Source organism: Rhinatrema bivittatum, chromosome 2 (assembly GCF_901001135.1).
Source record: "Rhinatrema bivittatum chromosome 2, aRhiBiv1.1, whole genome shotgun sequence".
In the NCBI taxonomy this organism is placed as follows: Eukaryota; Metazoa; Chordata; class Amphibia; order Gymnophiona; family Rhinatrematidae; genus Rhinatrema; species Rhinatrema bivittatum.
Genome location: NC_042616.1, coordinates 481926860 through 481945614, shown reverse-complemented (window position 1 = coordinate 481945614; position 18755 = coordinate 481926860). Strand labels below are relative to the sequence as shown.

General features: G+C 43.9%; 1 protein-coding gene across 1 annotated transcript in view; it reads left to right on the top strand.

Moving 5' to 3' along the window:
• Nucleotides 1-18755, top strand: part of EXOC2 (exocyst complex component 2) — a 391656-nt gene that overhangs the window by 337265 nt on the left and 35636 nt on the right. Inside the window, exon 24 of the mRNA XM_029590528.1 lies at nt 6724-6779. Coding sequence (XP_029446388.1) covers nt 6724-6779 — 56 coding nt within the window. The remainder of the gene's footprint in view (nt 1-6723; nt 6780-18755) is intronic.

Genomic DNA, 18755 nt, shown 5'->3' with positions numbered 1-18755 from the left:
TTTTAAGATTACTTATGGTGTTTTACTAATATAGCAACTGCTGTTTTTAAAGTTATATCAAAACTCATTAGCTAAAACGATAAATGTTAAATAGATATTGTGTAAATTAAACTGTAAGCATTGAACCTTCCTGAAAGCAAAAATTTGTCATAATCAAATAGGTGAATTAGTACAGCTGGAACTCAATTCATGTCTTTCTGGGATTTTGAAAATGTTGCAACCAAAAATTATGTGCTACATTGGGTGAATAAGAACATAAGAAGTTGCCATATTGGGTCAGACTGAGGGTCCATTAAGCCCCACCATCCTGTTTCCATCTGTGGCCAATCCAGGTTACATATACCTGGCAAGTACCCAAACATTATGCCAGTAATAGCCATGGCTAATCCCTAAGTCAACTTGATTAATAGCAGTTAATGGACTTCTCCAGGAATTTATCCAAACTTTTTTTAAACATTGCATTTAAATAAAACTGCTAAAAGCCCCTTGACTGTCTTGGAGAAGCCAAATCAACCCCTTTATTTGGAGCTTTTGCTCAATCCCCAGCTCTGCATAATACAGAGCTGTTTCAATTACAACATGCATGATCCCCATTATTCCTTTTCCGGCATGTAAAGTCATTTTGCTGATGTTAGCATCATCTAGAATTGGATGGAGGAAGTACACAGAGCTTATGGCAATTTATAAGAATGAAGAATGGGTAGAAGCTAAAAACACTTGCCTGAACTTCAATCCCTTCTCAATTTCATTTGAATATATTCTGAAATATTTACATACATTACAATTTTTTTTTTAGAATAGATAAGGCACCAAACATTAAGGTATGCATACTTGGAAGGCAAACTAAATATAAGTATACAGAGAGAGAGAGGAGGTCAATATTAAAAGCCATGTAGCTGTCCAAATTGCAAATTTTGAATATTCCCCTTTCTTATTTGGCTAAAAGATATAACAAATAAAAAAAGGAGTGTTCCAGGGCGGGGTTGTGTTAGCCAGTATTTGGAGTCAACCTGAGAAATTATTCAGCTAAGGGCCGAACTGCAGGGTCCAAACCAACAAAAAAAGATTGCGAGCCTAGTGACTCTATTTTTGCCCCCCCCCCCCCCTCCACACACACACACACACACACACACACACACTCTATCTCCAAATGCTCGGCCTTGTCGGGCTAAGCCTCCCTCACAGACCTCCTCATCTCTAGAAAGATAAAAATAAAAGGGCCAGTGACTGGCAACACCAACCCCCTCCCTGCCCCACTCCTGGATCGTCACATTTTTAATAAATTGTAGCCTCCAGGGCCTTCTCTCACCCCCCCCCCCCCCCCCCCCCCCCCCCTAGCCCTCCCACTCTCCCGCTACCTTCAGTCAGAAAGTTCTTCAGCCTGGATTGCAGTCGCTGCCTAACCAGGTCCCAGGCCCAGAGCTTCCGCCATTGCTAGGGGAGATTTGCTGGAAGCGTATGCTTAATTTTCCAAGTGTCATATAATGAAATAATTAAATTCAGTTTGCATTCGGGAGGCGCTTAGGAAAGTGTTACCATTGGAGAAAATGTTGGGGTTTCCCTCCTTTGCCTCCAGTCTCCCTCCCACCCATTTTCCCTTCACCTGAGTCTCAGAAGGGAAAAAGACAGAAAGATATACAAACAAGTTGCAGTTTATACCCTTTTATTGGACAAACTTATTACATGTATGACTAGCATTCAAGGACTGTGCGCCCTTCATCAGTGTGCAGAATGAACCAAGGATGATATCATTCCTTCTGATAAAAGGAGACTACCTCTCAAAATATAATTAGAAATGTATTGTTCAGAAGAAAAGTATTATACACAATTTGTTTATTTAATTCTATATATTCAAGTGGATTAACATGCAAATCACATTATTTTATTCAAAACGTTTTTAAAAAGCAACGTATTCTCACCTAACAAATGCAGCAAAGATGAATTTTGTTCAGATACTCTATCATTGTGAAAGTATTGTGGTTTCCCAAAATAAAAAGTATTTTTTAAAGTACGATCATTTTGGTTAAGAGTATATCCACTTCTGGTTGGATAATTCTATTCAATGTTACCCAGATGAGCATGGTGTTCCTGAAAGAACTAAACCATATCTCGTTTTTTTAAATTTTATACCAATAATATTAATATTACATCAAGACAAGAAATGACATTTGTTTTTAGTGAACAATGGTTGAATTTGGATATATAAGTTTTATAAATGATAATTTAAGTATTACAGCATGACAGATAATATAATTAAACAAATGCAAATGTTAGTATAAAATATTTTGGAATTGAATGGGTTGGAATTCTAAATCCCTATGGACCCCCAGTCCTGTTAGGTCAGAGAGGGGTTACAAAAAAAACCTGTGTCTCATCCCAGGTAAGAGGGAGATGAAGAAGAACATACAAGGCATTATTCTAATGAGAAAGGACACCATGGGCCGGATTTTAAAAAGCCCTGAGCGCATAAATCCGGCCGGATTTACGCGCGCAGGGCTCTCGCGTGCCGGCACACCTATTTTGCATAGGCCGCCGGCGTGCGCAGAGCCCTGGGACGCGTGTAAGTCCCGGGGCTTCGTAAAAGGGGTGGGGGAGGGGCGTGTCCGGGGCGTGGCGCCGGCCCGGGGGCGTGGTCGAGGCCTCTGGACCAGCCCCCGGGTTGGGTGATGGTGCGCCAGCAGCCCGCTGGCGCGCGCAGATTTACACCTGCTTTCGGCAGGCGTAAATCTGGCAACAAAGGTGGGGGGGTTTAGATAGGGCCGGGGGGGTAGGTTTGGTAGGGGAAGGGAGGGGAGGGGAAGGTGTGGGGGGGGGTGGAAAGAAAGTTCCCTCCGAGGCCGCTCCGATTTTGGAGTTGCCTTGGAGGGAACAGGCAGCGCGCGCCGAGCTCGGCGCGTGCTGCCTGTTCCCAAAATCGCCAGGGTCGGCGTGTGCACCCCCTTGCACACGCCGACCCTGGATTTTATAAGATACGCACGTATCTTATAAAATCCAGCGTACTTTTGTTCGCGCTCGTGCAAATTTAGAAAATCTATCCCCATATTGGGATGTCTGGGAGGAGCTGGCCCCAGAGACCAGACAGTTGGCACATGTTAGGACAGATGGTAATTTTAAAAAGAGCACGCCTGCGCCTTTAAACACGCCTATCTATGCAAATTGTAATCATGTGCGTGCTTGCATACATTTGTTGTTAAATACACCGACCATGTGTAAGTATGCTCCTAATTTTAAGAGGTTAGTCAAGCACTTCTGACAGGCGTGAATCTTTCACAGGACTTTGTCAGCTTTTATGCGCGAATGTCAGTGGATTTTAAACATGCGCACACGAGGCACATTCCCAGTTTTCCCAATTAGTTGTTAATTGGTTTCCCCTGTAGGATTAAATGGGCAATTTTCTCAGTGGAAGGGAGTGGACAGTGGAGTGCCTCAGGGATCTGTATTGGGACCCTTACTGTTCAATATATTTATAAATGATCTGGAAAGAAATACGACGAGTGAGATAATCAAATTTGCAGATGACACAAAATTGTTCAGAGTAGTTAAATCACAAGCAGATTGTGATAAATTGCAGGAAGACCTTGTGAGACTGGAAAATTGGGCATCCAAATGGCAGATGAAATTTAATGTGGATAAGTGCAAGGTGATGCATATAGGGAAAAATAACCCATGCTATAATTACACAATGTTGGGTTCCATATTAGGTGCTACAACCCAAGAAAGAGATCTAGGTGTCATAGTGAATAACACATTGAAATCGTCGGTACAGTGTACTGCGGCAGTCAAAAAAGCAAACAGAATGTTGGGAATTATTAGAAAAGGAATGGTGAATAAAACGGAAAATGTCATAATGCCTCTGTATCGCTCCATGGTGAGACCGCACCATGAATACTGTGTACAATTCTGGTCGCCGCATCTCAAAAAAGATATAATTGCGATGGAGAAGATACAGAGAAGGGCTACCAAAATGATAAGGGGAATGGAACAGCTCCCCTATGAGGAAAGACTAAAGAGGTTAGGACATTTCAGCTTGGAGAAGAGACGACTGAGGGGGGATATGATAGAGGTGTTTAAAATCATGAGAGGTCTAGAACGGGTAGATGTGAATCGGTTATTTACTCTTTCGGATAGTAGAAAGACTAGGGGGCACTCCATGAAGTTAGCATGGGGCACATTTAAAACTAATCGGAGAAAGTTCTTTTTTACTCAACGCACAATTAAACTCTGGAATTTGTTGCCAGAGGATGTGGTTAGTGCAGTTAGTATAGCTGTGTTTAAAAAAGGATTGGATAAGTTCTTGGAGGAGAAGTCCATTACCTGCTATTAAGTTCACTTAGAGAATAGCCACTGCCATTAGCAATGGTTACATGGAATAGATTTAGTTTTTGGGTACTTGCCAGGTTCTTATGGCCTGGATTGGCCACTGTTGGAAACAGGCTGCTGGGCTTGATGGACCCTTGGTCTGACCCAGTATGGCATTTTCTTATGTTCTTGTGTTTTAATGTAAACCGGAACGATAAGACCTTGTCTTGAGTATCGGTATAGTAAAAGAATTTAATTAAATAAATAAATAAATAAATAAATAAATAAATAAATAGTCTGCCAGTGTATCCAGTCAATTTCGAGGTCTTTCTGGCCCCTCTGATACTTCATCCTGCACACTGTCCAGTTAACCCTAAATCTCGAGATCTACAGACTTGCTTCTCATCAGGAGCAGCAGTAAATGTAAGCGGATATCTAGTGTACGTGCACTGTGGTGTTTTACTTTTAAAATACGGAGCTATGCGCGTACATCTTGGCCCCACCCCAGAATGCCCATTCCCTGCCCCTTATTTCTCACATGTGCATACGTACATACACACCTATTTTGCTGCTTTTTAAAATCCATGCTGCTCGCGCATGGCCCACATGTGCGCAACACTTTTAAAATTTACTTGACATGTTTTTTTTATTGTAGGGCACATTTTATATTTTTCTCGTTCCTCGTACTATACTATAACAAATTTCATACTACCCTCTCTTCACCACCATACCTCTTCCCAACATAATCCTGTCTCCCATTCTGTGCCCTTATCCTCTCTATAACCTGCTTCCCACCTTGTGTTATCCTCTTACCCCTTTATGATTCTTTCTCCCACTACCCATTATTGTGATCCTTTTGAACACTCACCTGATCTCCTCACTCCCCAATGCACCTCTCCTGATCCCCTTCCACTCCTCAATTGACCTAACTTACTGTCCTCCCCCGCATGACTCTCTCATAGCACCCCTCCCTTGGCAAACCTCGTTCACTGCCTTTTTCCCCACTTCTCTGTGACCCTCTCTTACAGCCTTTCTCCTCTCACTGCATAAATCTCTCTCACACACTCCCCCATAAAACCCTCTCTCGCGTGGCCTGCCTCTCTCTCCCCCTCCCCTCATCCCCAGCAACTGTGTCTTATGGCCTCTTCCCCCCACACATTTTCACAGCCTCTCTTCTCTGTGTGTTCCTCTCTCACAGCCCCTCCTACTCCCATGTTCTCCTCCTCTCCCGATTCGCATCCCCATGATTTCCTCTCACAATACACACAAGTGTGATACTCTTGTCATCTTCTCATATGACCAACATGTCCTTCATAGTTTGCTTTTAAGGTATTCCTGGCATGCTTTTATTTCTGAAACATTATTTCTTTTCAGAGTTAGTGATGGCTGCTTCTTTCTCCTACCCTCTAAAACATCCTTCTTCCCTACAAAATTTAGTTTCTCCTGAGAAGACAGCACTTCCATCTGTTTCCTGTCGGTAAAGTTCACAGCCTGCGTGGATGTCATTCACGTACTCCACAGACAGTACTCCCACCCACAGCTCAGCACCGCAATCTGTCCCCCACCTCCTCGGCATTGTTTCTTCCCCCAGCAGATAGGCACATCCACTACTACTACCAGCTCTCCTCCCCTGATGCACAGTAATCTCTTCCAGTGTGAACAAAAAGTGCTCCCACCTAAAACCGCCCCCTCCTGCCCTCTCCCAGAAGGGCAGAGCCCTCATTCATCCATACTCTAAAGAGTATGGATTTAGGCAGAGAACTGGGGTATGGGGCTGTCCTTTCTCAAGACCTTGTCTTGAGCATCGGTATATTAAAAGAATTTAAATAAATAAATAAATGTTCTTAAAATACAAAAAAATAAAATAGTTCTGAAAGGGAAGACTACATTAGCAGTGTCATAGGAGGTGGAACAGTGCAGGATGTGGGAAGAGATACATCCTGTGTTCTAGGGAAATGTCTGACAGAGCAGACAGAAAAAAACCAGTTATACCAATAGCTCAGCTTATCCTCTGTAGAACAGAGCTAAAATGTATATTTTGTGTTTTGCAGTGCTTTCAGGAATCCAGTGTTTACACTACTTCAATAACATTGCAGTTTGTAATCTCAAGTAACAAACCTCATGACAAGTGGTCTGGAAGGTTATTGAGAGTAGCTGCAAACAGAAAAATATTGAAATGGGAACGGTTAACTTGTTGAATGCTTTGGTTACAAAACATGCCTCTTACCATTTTACTGTGGAAATTGATCATAGCTCCTGTGATTTAACGTTCGCAGTCAATATCCGAATAAATGGTGTTAGGAAAGAATTTTAAAAAGCATGCAACAGAAAATCTGAAGGACATCTCATGTAGCCATGCAGTGCTGGTTTGCTTTAAAGAATCAAATGTTTGACAGTCCTATCCTAATCTTGTGTTTTAACCAGGTGTCAGAAATTATTTGAAAGAAGCCTTAGTGAACATCATTGCTGTACATGCGGAGGTAAGCATATTGTAAACCAGTGGTCCTGAAGGACCCCCAACCAGTCAGGTTTTCAGCATATCCACAATCAATATGCATGACAGAAAATTTGCATGCATAACATGCAAACTTTAGTTTTGGGAACTTCTGTTGTAGACTAATTTTTGTTATCAAATTTGTAACCATTTTCTAAAATAAAAAATATCCATTATTTCAGCATCCTTATTTTTTCAACTTTCACAAAGGTATGATCCCAAGGCCAGCCCACTGACTCAGTGGCAGTGCTTCCACCTGCTGCCATGCGCAGGACACGGGTTCACTTCCCCAAGTCAGGCGTTCTCTTCCCTGAGCTGGGGAATCCTGCAGAGGCAATGTGCACAGTCCCAGTCATTGCACAATAGACAAATGTAGAGTCCACAGTGGCTGGATTCTGGAAGGAGCACTATTGCATGGTCACCAGTCAAGGCCTGTAGTTGCAATGACTAGGCTGAGTAAGTTGGGAGAGGATATAAAATAGGGGCATATCCTTGCATAGATGGAAATGAAGGCTTATGGTGCCAAATCCCAACCCTAATTTCAACTGAGCTGGAAACCCAGCGGAGCAAAAGGAAACTTCTGGGCGCAAAAAATATTATGATCTTAATTATGATCTCACTAGCATGCAATAATGACATTCTTATTTCCATTACGACATTGCAGTCATCGCAGGTAGTGTCGCAGTAATGCCTACTGAGAGAGAATTAACTTAATTTTATGGTCTCAATCTCCCTCTTTACTGATAGTCAGCTGGCTATCTTCAGCAAAATTGCTTTGCTATCACCAAGCCTTTTCCTTTTGCTGCTCTTGTTACTGGTAGAAATTTGCTCGGGACTTATTTACCAGTTTTATTAGAGTTTAGAATATCTATATTTTTAAAAAATGGAACAGGGAAAAAGCTCCTTCAGTGGTGCAGTCCAGCAGCCACTCCACTACACCTATAACATAGACCTGTAGTCTGCCTTGCCAGCATTCACCAACTTCCATCTCCCCTCCCCCTCTTCCTTTTGAATAATGCACAGGCAAGCATAAGTAGAAAATTCATGGTTAATTATACAAATGAAGGAAACAATGCATAAATAATTCACAAATCCAACTTCTGTCTCCTTTTGGTTTGGTGTTATACAATCTATGACATCATGCTGTCAATTTTCTGATTTCTTACCATGAAGTCTGCTAGACAAATCCAGATACTCTCAATCTGCCAAACCGATCTAGTCAGCATGAGGAATGTGTAACCTGTTGGACCAACCCGATTATGTGATACCTGTATTTCTTCTAGGACATCTACTCATTATTGTACTTACAACTTGCATGAAATGCCAAGCTGTATTTTGCTAACATTAGCACTAAGACTTTTTACACTTCTGGTTGCCATGCTGGCAGCCCATTTCTTATTGACAATACTGAGCAAACTGACATTTTAGTTATGGAAAAGAAAATTTTTAGAGAAATTTAGCTGAGTGACTAAGTAGATGTCTGGCTAGACTGCCTTTTTGAAAATTGTTCCCCTCAGAGAAGTTGAAAGTATGTGCAGGCCTTTACAATAGGTCATTTTAGTCAGATTTTAAAAAAGCATTCTTGAGTCAGCCTGGTGGCTCAGTGGCAGTGCTATGCATGCTATTCAGAGAGACCTGGGTTCACTTTCTAGCTCAGGTCTTCCATTCCCAGGTCAGTCAGAATGGGGATGCTACAGAGACAGTGTCCACTGTCTCTCAGTGAGGACAAAGTCACAGTCACAGCGCAATAACAAAACTAAGTGGCCAAATTTAATTCCCATTAGTGCGGGATTTTCAAAGGAGCCCTGGTGCATGGCTCATATTCAAAGACTCACTGTGATGATTAAACTAAAACAAATTGGGAAGAGAGATAGGGGAAAAATCTCTGGAAAATTGCAAACGAAGACTCAAGGCACCAAATCCTAGCCCTGATTCCAATTGAACTAGCAATCTAACCTGGGATATTACAGCATCAAAATGCTGTAATATCCCAGGCCTAATGCCCGCGATAAGGAAAATAGGCATGTTTAGTAGGGATGTGAATCGTTTTTTGACGATTTAAAAAATCGTCCGATATATTTTAAATCGTCAAAAATCGTTAGAGGCGCGATACAATAGGAATTCCCCCGATTTATCGTCAAAAATCGTAAATCGGGGGAAGGCGCCATTTTGCAATACGGCAATAAGGCCGGTGCCATTTTGCAATACGGCAGGAGGTCACTCCCGGACCCCCGCTGGACTTTTGGCAAGTCTTGTGGGGGTCAGGAGGCCCCCCCCAAGCTGGCCAAAAGTCCCTGGGGGTCCGGGAGCCGATCTCCTGCGCTCATGACGTCGAGGGACAGGAACCAAAATGGCGCCAGCGCCATTTCTATTAACGCAGCTGTGGCCCGAGAGTGGAAGATCACACCGGGACCCCCCCCCACTGGACCCCAGGTAATTTAAAACATTTTGGGGGGGTTCAGGAGGGTGGGGGATTTATTTTAAAGGGTCGGGGTGGGTTTTAGGGTTGTTTTAGTGTGCCGGTTTTCCCGCCCTCCCCCGATTTACGATTTAAACGATTTTAAAAAAAACAAAACCGCGACGATCAGATTCCCTCCCCCCCCCCAGCCAAAATCGATCATTAAGACGATCGATCACACGATTCACATCTCTAATGTTTAGGGTAATTTTAGAGTTACCGCACCATGTGGTAGCATAGCGCTTCACACATGGTGCAGTGAAGTTTTCACACCCCGCAATACTCCCTATTTCGTTTCTCGTGCTGAGAGAGAGTGAGCCTATCTATAAGGCCTTCATAGTAGTCAAGTATTTATATCTCTATAGGAGGGGCAGCTAATAGCGCGAGGTAAGGTATTGGTTGTGGTTTAGGGGCCAGTTTTTCATGCAGAGTGAGAAGTACGAACAGCAAGTACAACTCTGAAGATTTGACACTTTATAACAGGGTCCCATCAAGCTAGGGCAAGGTAACATAGTACAAAATTTCATCTTTGTGAGACTTTTGTCACTCCAGATGACATCAGATCTTCACCGAGGTGTACTGTGCTGTTCATACATCTCACTATGCATGAAAACTGGCCCCTAAACCACCACCAACACCTCACCTCGAGCTATTAGCTACCCTTCCTATAGGCATATAAATAGTTAAATACTGTGAAGGCTTCCCCAGATGTTCTCTCTCTCTCTCCCCCTCCCAAGCCCAGAAATGGCCGAAATGCAATTTAAAAAATTTATCGTGAATTCCATTACGGCCATTTCGGTCATATCGCATAGCTTAAAACCAGGAAAATAGGTGTAGTTATTTTGGCGTTAAAACTGTGCGATAGCATGCGTATGCTATCATATGATGTGATATTGCCCCTCATTTTCATAAATCCCACCCAAACTCCTCCCTAATCCCACCCCTTCCCAAAATTTGCATTCGTGCTGTGCTATTATCACATGTGTTAACGCGTTATTACTTGTGTTACTTGTGTTAACGCCATAATGTATTTTGATGAATACCCTATCTAGAAGCAAGAAGAAACTGCTCACTCAAAAAAATTATATTCCCAGGAATGTATTTAGGTCAGGGGAGTAAGGGCATACATTTGCATTTTGAAATGTGCATGCATGTTTGTGCCCCTGGTCTGCCTCTTACAGATAAAGCAGATGTAAAGAATGCACGTACTTTTTGTACCTTGTGGTCATTTGTCAAAGGGAGACTACTTGTGATATTTTCCTTTGAAAATAGGCCACATGGTCTGAAGGTACGAAAGTACCTGAATATTTTGCAACAATGCAGAGTACTGAAAATTGCTTTCTTACTCACTATTTGTCATGCTCCTACTTTGAACTTGAGGATTTCTGCTTTTTGCCACAAGAACTGAGACACTTCTTTGTCTTAGTTTCCGATTCCACTCGCCATGGCCTCTTTGTAGCCTAAACCTAAGTCCAGTGCATCCTGAAAAGCGTTTAACAATATGTTCATACTAATCTCAAACAAATGTATCCCATTCTACTGACACAGCCCCACACAATCCTGAATTATCAATGCATGCTTCATTCTCATAAGAATAAAAGATTTTGAAACTTCCTGTGGTAACTCAATCAGTAGCAGCTTGGGAACTGTCAGAGGAAAAAGGAGGCAGACTCTGGCTGTTCCTTAAGTGCAGTGTATTTACAGTGAAATTGAGGCAAGTGCACAGCAAAACAAACTAAACAGGCAGCTCACCTTGGAGTTCAGGTCTCTCACAAATAACAGAGCGCAGTGCAAAGCAAACATTGTAGGCAGCTCACCTTGATTTCAGGCAAGTCGCAATCCTAAACAAAGCAGGTCTTTAACTTATATCTTAAACGTATCAGGTCTTCTCATACACTGGTTCTCTGTCTGCTGTCTGTGGCTCTCGTAACCCTTCTAGACCCTGAAGTTTTATACTCTGGTTAAGGGCTCCTCCCTTCACCCAAGATTCCCTGAGAGTCTCAGTCTTAAAGAGGACCAGACGAGACAGCTGTGCCTAGTCCTTTATGGTAGTCTGAGGGAGTTTTCTGTACACTCCCCCACACGTCCCATTTCTAAGACTTTCATGTCCATATCACTTTTTCAAACTCACCTTGAAATGAAATGAAATCAAACCAAACTATATTCTCCCTGGGAATAAAGAAACTACTTATACCAAGTCCCACTTGATTCATAATATGAGCTCAACATCTTTGCTCCATGTTATTGGTCCCAAGTGGATCCAGATGAGGTGAGTATTGGTGCTGTTCCACTTGCTTGAAGCAAGGTTAGGATCAGTTGATCCTGTCTCATTCCTCAGATTCCTGTATACTGAATCCTGACTTGGCACAACAGTAATCCCAGTGCTCAGTCTGATGCTTCTCAAGCGCTCATTTTCCATCTCCAAAAATCAATGAATGAGCGCACATCCATTCTATCCTCAACCGGCCTAAGGAATAACTAAATCACACATTCCAGTCACTTTTAGCTAGCACATTCTACAAGTTGTCTTACCTGCTGTGTCTTCCTTATTCCCCTCTTGCTTTTTCAAGTTATCAGCATTTCCCTATCAAATTCTGCCTAACACAATTCTTGGATCTGCCTAATTGCTATCTCCCAATCCTTTTCGATGTTTTCTTTGATACCCCTATGGATGCAAGGAATGCAGCCATCCAATTCAAAAGAAGTGTATGCTAAACACTGTTGCATCAAGATTTAAAAATTGTAAGCATTTCTGTTATACCACTGTGAATTTAAATATAATTAAACCTTGAACATCTCTATGGGAAGGGAATTGAAAGGGAATCCCCAATCCTTTTTTTTTCAGCTCCATAAAGACCCTAATAAGAACATAAGAAATTGCCATGCTGGGTCAAACCAATGGTCCATCAAGCCCAGCATCCTGTTTCCAACAGAGGCCAAACCAAGCTTTAAGCTCCTGGCAAGGAGCCAAATACTAAGAAGATTCCCATGCTACTAATGCCAGTAATAGGGAATGGCCTCTGCTAAGTCAACTTGATTAATAACAGTTAATGGACTTCTCCTCCAAGAGCTTATCCAAACCTTTTTTAAACCCAGCTAAACTAACTGCAGTAACCACATCCTCTGGCAACAAATTCCAGAGCTTAATTGTGCGTTGAGTAAAAAATAATTTTCTCCGATTAGTCTTAAATTTGCTACTTGCTAACTTCATGGAGTGCCCCCTAGTCTTTCTATTATCCGATTCACAACTACTCGTTTAAGACCTCTCATGTTTTTAAAGACTTCTATACTATTCCCCCTTCAGCCACCTCTTCTCCAAGCTGAACAGCCCTAACCTCTTTAGCTTTTCCTCATAAGGGAGCTGTTACATCCCCTTTTATCATTTTGGTCGCCCTTCTCTGTACCTTCTCCAGTGCAACTATATCTTTTTTGAGATGCTGTCACCAGAACTGTACACGGTGCTCAAGGTTACAGTCTCACTAATATTCATGCAATGGTCCCCCCACCCACCCACCTTCCCTGGACACATTACCATTCAGCCCTGAGAGAACTCTTAATCTAGCTAGATCTTTGTAGGTTAGAGGATGGGGGGAGGTTACCAATCTGTGCAGCCTCTCCTCCAAGGGAGACTGTCTCTGTACTCAGCCAGGAAGGGCTGAGCTCAGGTAAGTTTAAAAAGAAAAGTGAGAGACAGAATAGAGGGGTTGGTAGGACTTCCTCTGGTCTCCACGCTCGACGCGCCGTTCTGACATTTGTCCCTGCTCCCGTTGGGGTTAAGGGACCTGGACAGCCTTCTGGGTTGAGCAGCTTGGGCAGGCTAGGCCTCGCTGTAATGTTTTTTCCTTGCACCACGTGGTAGGCTGCAGTAGCATTTTTGTGCGCTTTTCTGCATGTTTGACTGCCCTCTACAGGACCATCATTGCGCTCAGTGCATCTGGCTGTGTGACCGAATTGTGTGCCCAGTTTCTTTTGGGCGCATTACCTGTGTGCACATTCTAAAATATATCAGTTGTACGACCAGGTCTGGTGAAATGTCAGTGCGCTTAGATTTGCAGCACATAGACTTGAGGTGCCTAACATTTGTGTGCATAAATTTTGTGCACTTGAAATTTTTCAGCGTGAATCGGCTGGATGCACATCCTCAGTCGCCTGTTAAGCATACTGATGAACTAATGGCACCAGTGACCAAGAAACCCAAGCACCTTTCTTTCTGTGTTGCCTGTCATATTCGGACATCTTAGCCTGGAGTACCCTCTGACATGTGTCAGCACTGCTTAGAGGCTCAGGGAGAATTATCTTCCTCTGATTTTGTTAAGCCTGGTTCGTCTCAGCCTGATGATGGCCTAGTTTAGGACTTGTCCGGAGGAATGCCTGACCTTGCAACTCCCTTCACTGCTTCCACCACAGGGAATGGCAGCTCAATGGGCCTGCACAAGTGCTTTCTGGTTTTGGCATGGATCCTTCTGCCTTTTCTTGGGTAGAATTTTTTCAAGGATTGCAATCCTTTCTTCAGGCGTAGTCCTCAGCCCCGCCCAATCCTGTCAAGTCAGATCCTGTCAATGGTCCCTTCCTGTCCTATGTTTAAGTGGCAAAATGCACCTCTGTTAGCTGAGGTTATTCCCGACAGAAATCCGGATGGCACCGATGATGAGGCAGATCCTGACTCTCTGGAAGATGGGGAAATATCTCCATGACTGGAACCGTATTGGACCATGTTGCGGTTCTTTCATAGAGATGAAATGCCATCCCTGATTTCCCAGACTCTGAAGATGCTGGGAGTGCCTGGGGCAGATTCCATGTCTGAACCAATGAAAAATCCCATTTTGGTTTCCTTGCATAAAGCCTCTTGTTTTTTTCCTGTTATGGAAGTCATTCGAGAATTGATTGATCTTGAATGGGAGACTCCGGAGGCAAATTTCAAAGGGGGTCGGACACTGGAAGGCCTGTACCCCCTGGATCCACTGGTGAGAGAGTGCCTGCGTTTTCCAAAAGTGGATGCTCTTGTCTGTGCCATGTCTAAGTGGATGGCTATCCCCATGGAGGGAGGAGCAGCCTTGAAGGATGTGCATGATAGGAGGATTGAGGCCATCCTTAGGCAAGCATTTGATGCTGTGGCAAAGACATTGCAGATAGCTTTCTGTTGTGCCCTGGTGGCTCACTTTTGTCTGCTTCTCTCTCAGGAGATTGATGGTTCTGGAGTGAATTTCAGAGCAATTATGGTATCCACCGCTGCCTTTTTAGCTGATGTGGGCTATAATTTGGTCTGTACCTTGGCTAGAGGAGTGGCTTTGTTAATAACAGCCAGGCATTAATTATGGCTGCAAAATTGGTTGGCCGACGCAACTCCAAAGCTAATCTGATGAAATTGCCTTTCAAGACCTGCTTTTTTGGGGAGCAAGTTGGAGAAACTAGCTAGTAAGTGGGGCAAATCCCTGGTTGCCAGAGGATAAGAAGCAGTTGTCTCAAGGTTCCAAGTGGTTTCGTCCCTACAGAGGGTTGACCTTTCAAAGAACTTGACCTTTCAAAGGACTTGGCCTTTCAGCAGGTCTCAGTCCTCTCGTCCCAGACAACCCAAGAGAGAGGTATGGGCTCGGATGACGGATCCTTCCGAGCCTCATAATGAAGGTTTGCTAACCCACCCTTGGGAACAAGAGATAGGGGGACGTCTCTCTCTCTTTTATCAGAGGTGGGTCGAGATCACATCTGATCAGTGGGTCCTGAAGGTGATATGAGAAGGATATGAGCTGTAATTTCGCAGTGTTCCTCGGGACATGTTCATATCTCCTTGCCACTCCCTGCAGAAGAAGCAGGCAGTGGAATCTGTGCTGTCAAGGCTCCTCAGTCTGAGGACTGTGGTTCCAGTGCTTACATCTCAAAAAAGTACGGGGCGATATTCCATTTATTTTGTTGTGGGCAAGAAAGAGGTCTCCTTTCATCCCATCCTGGATCTCAAAAGAATCAACTGTCATTTGCAAGTGGCTCATTTTCGCATGGAAACCTTGCGCTCAGTGGTAATGGCTCTAAAGTCGTGGGAAATTCTGACCTTCCTGAATCTGGCCGGGGCCTACCTACCTATTCCCATCCAATTGGAGCACCTACATTTTCTGTGTTTTGCTGTGTTGGGGCACCATTATCAGTTTTGGGCGATGCCTTTTGGTCTAGCCACTGCTCCATGAACTTTTCCAATGTTATGGTGGTTGTGGCAGCAGAGTTGTGAAAGGATGGAATCCTAGTACACCTGTATTTGGACAACTGGCTGCTTTGAGCCAAGTCTCTGGAAGAGAGTCACCTGGTGACCCGCAAGGTGATATCATAAATTATTTAGTACTGAAACATTATTGTTGTCCCTGTCAGATTTAGTTCTTAGAGGTGCTGGCTGGTTGCAAGAGACTTCCTTATATACACATTGAGGATGTGACCTCATCAGCCAGCACCACAGGAACTCCTGGATAGGGGACCTATGAAGGCAGTCCAGGAAGTTCTATCCTGGGTCTTTGGAACAGCATGTTGCTGGAGGCTATGTTGGAGTCATTTTGGATCAGAGGTGAGAGTCATAACAGGGAGAAATTAAAGATAAATGCCCTTTGCACCATCCTACCCTTCTATAGGGAGATTGAATGTGCATTCTGGGCCTTGAGGATGTGTATGCTCACAACCCCATTCATTCATCTTACTGAAAATACCTCAGATTCATGGTGGAGAAAACACACTACCAGTACAAGGTTCTACTTTTTCGTGGCCCTAAGGGTCTTCATGAAGTACTTGGAGGTAGTGGCAGCACATCTTCGTCATTGGGGGATTGTGTTTTCCCTTCTCTGGGCACCTGGCTGGTGATGGGACCTTCTCAAGCAGGGTTGCTAGACTCCTTGAACACAATTCAACTCTCAGTCCTGAGATTTCATAGTCAGTTTTGCCAAGTTAAACCTCAGCCCCACTCAGAGAATCAATTTTATCAGGTCTTGAATAGACTTGCTATAAAAGAAAGCTTTCCTTGTTCCTACTGTCTCTAGTTCCAGCCTTGCTCCTGTCCCTGCTTCCAAATGGCAGATGAAATTTAATGTGGACAAGTGTAAGGTGATGCATATAGGGAAAAATAACCCTTGCTGTGATTACACAATGTTAGGTTCCATCTTAGGAGTTATGAGCCAGGAAAGAGATCAAGACATCATAGTGGATAATACATTGAAATTGTTGGCTCATTGTGCTGAGGTGGTCAAAAAAGCAAACAGAATGTTAGGAATTATTAGGAAAGGAATGGCAAATCAAAAGGTGGATAACACAATGCCGCTGTATCGCTCCATGGTAAGACTGCACCTTGAATACTGTGTGCAATTCTGATTGCCGCATCTCAAAAAAGATATAGTTGTACTGGAGAAAGTGCAAAGAAGGGCAATCTCAAATAAGGAGCATGGAATGGCTCCCCTATGAAGAAAGGCTAAAGAGATTAGAGTTGGAGAAGAGACGGCTGAGGAGGGATATGACAAGAGGATATGATGAAGGGAATGGGGCTGGTATAGGTGAAGCCTAAGCCTTGTCCTGGTTAGAGCGTGTTCACTTGCTGTCAGTGTGGACTCTAGTGGGTTCGCCTGCCTGGTTGCTTCAACCAGACCACAGCTGAGTGCTCACAATCCGTGACACTTTGCCAGCCAACACTCTCAATACTTTCCCTTTTGGATGTTGGGAGTTGTAGTCCTTACAGGCTGACAGTGGCCATTTTCTTTGCCTATAAGGACTGCCTTAAGTTTGTTGATTTTAGTTGTGATATTCATATGGTATTATGCCTAAGAACATAAGAAAATGCCATACTGGGTCAGACCAAGGGTCCATCAAGCCCAGCATCCTGTTTCCAACAGTGGCCAATCCAGGCCATAAGAACCTGGCAAGTACCCAAAAATGAAGTCTATTCCATGTTACCATTGCTAATGGCAGTGGCTATTCTCTAAGGGGCGGATTTTCAGAGCCCTGCTCGCATAAATCCGCCCAAAACTGGGCGGATTTACGCGAGCAGGGCCCTGCGCGCCGGGAAGCCTATTTTACATAGGCCTCCCGGCGCGCGCAGAGCCCCGGGACTCGCGTAAGTCCCGGGGTTCTCCGAGGGGGCGTGTCGGGGGGCGGGCACGGGGGCGTGGCTACGGCCCGGGGCGGTCCGGGGGCGTGGCCTCGCCCTCCGTACCCGCCCCCAGGTCGCGGCCCGGCGCACAGGAGGCCCGCTGGCTCGCAGGGATTTACGCCTCCCTCCGGGAGGCGTAAATCCCCCGACAAAGGTAAGGGGGGGGTTTAGACAGGGCCGGGCGGGTGGGTTAGGTAGGGGAAGGGAGGGGAAGGTGAGGGGAGTGCAAAGGAAAGTTCCCTCCGAGGCCGCTCCGATTTCGGAGCGGCCTTGGAGGGAACGGGGGTAGGCTGCGCGGCTCGGCGCGCACCAGCTATACAAAATCCATAGCCTTGCGCGCGCTGATCCAGGTTTTTAGCAGATACGCGCGCGTATCTACTAAAATCCAGCGTACTTTTGTTTGCGCCTGGAGCGCAAACAAAAGTAGGCTATTAGCGCGCCTTTTAAAATCCGCCCCTATGAGAACTTAATAGCAGGTAATGGACTTCTCCTCCAAGAACTTATATAAGAACATAAGAAAATGATATAAGAACATAAGAAAATGCCTGTGGTATCACATGCTGGATGTGGGCTTGACCCTGAGAAATCCATGAGTAACTGAATTACAATAAAAATATCGTAAATCTCCTTCCTGAACAAAACTAAAAGCTACTACAAACAATAACCACTGTACCTATGAAAAGACAGCACTGTAAATATTATGCAAGGTCCTAGTTCACCAATACACCTCTTGTTAGGAAAACAGGACAAGCCAAGCTATAGATCACTACACAGAAACTACAAACTAGCAAAATGTCTTACCTCAGTCACACATGCAGAGCACAAACAGACTCTCAAACAAAGAATAAAGAGATCATAAAGTACAAATAGAAACAGGCAGACAAAAAACGAACCAGAAACCAAAACAAGCCAGACTCTGAATGTAGAGCAACAGTTCTTAGTTCCCTATAAAACATCCTGGCCCACCACCTTATCTATGGTCTCTCTTTATCTATCTACTATTAATTCATGGCTTTCACACAGTCGTTTAAAATTGAACCCGTCAAAAACTGAGAGCGTTCATTTAACTTCTATTTCAGATTCCTCAATTGGTCTACCTTCACATCTGGTAACAAATGGCGTGTCGATCCCGATAACACATTATGCTACAAACCTAGGAGTTATCATAAACACGGATCTATCAATGAAACAACAACATCATTTTACAAATTACAACTCTTAAAACGTCTCCGCCCTCTACTTTTCCGTCACAATTTCCGAACTATTCTGCAGTCACTAATTTTCTCTGGTCTAGATTATTGTAATGCTCTTTATCTAGGCTTACCTGATTCCACAATTGATACTCTACAACTAGTTCCAAACAGCTTAGCTCACATCTTATCTGGTATCTCTCT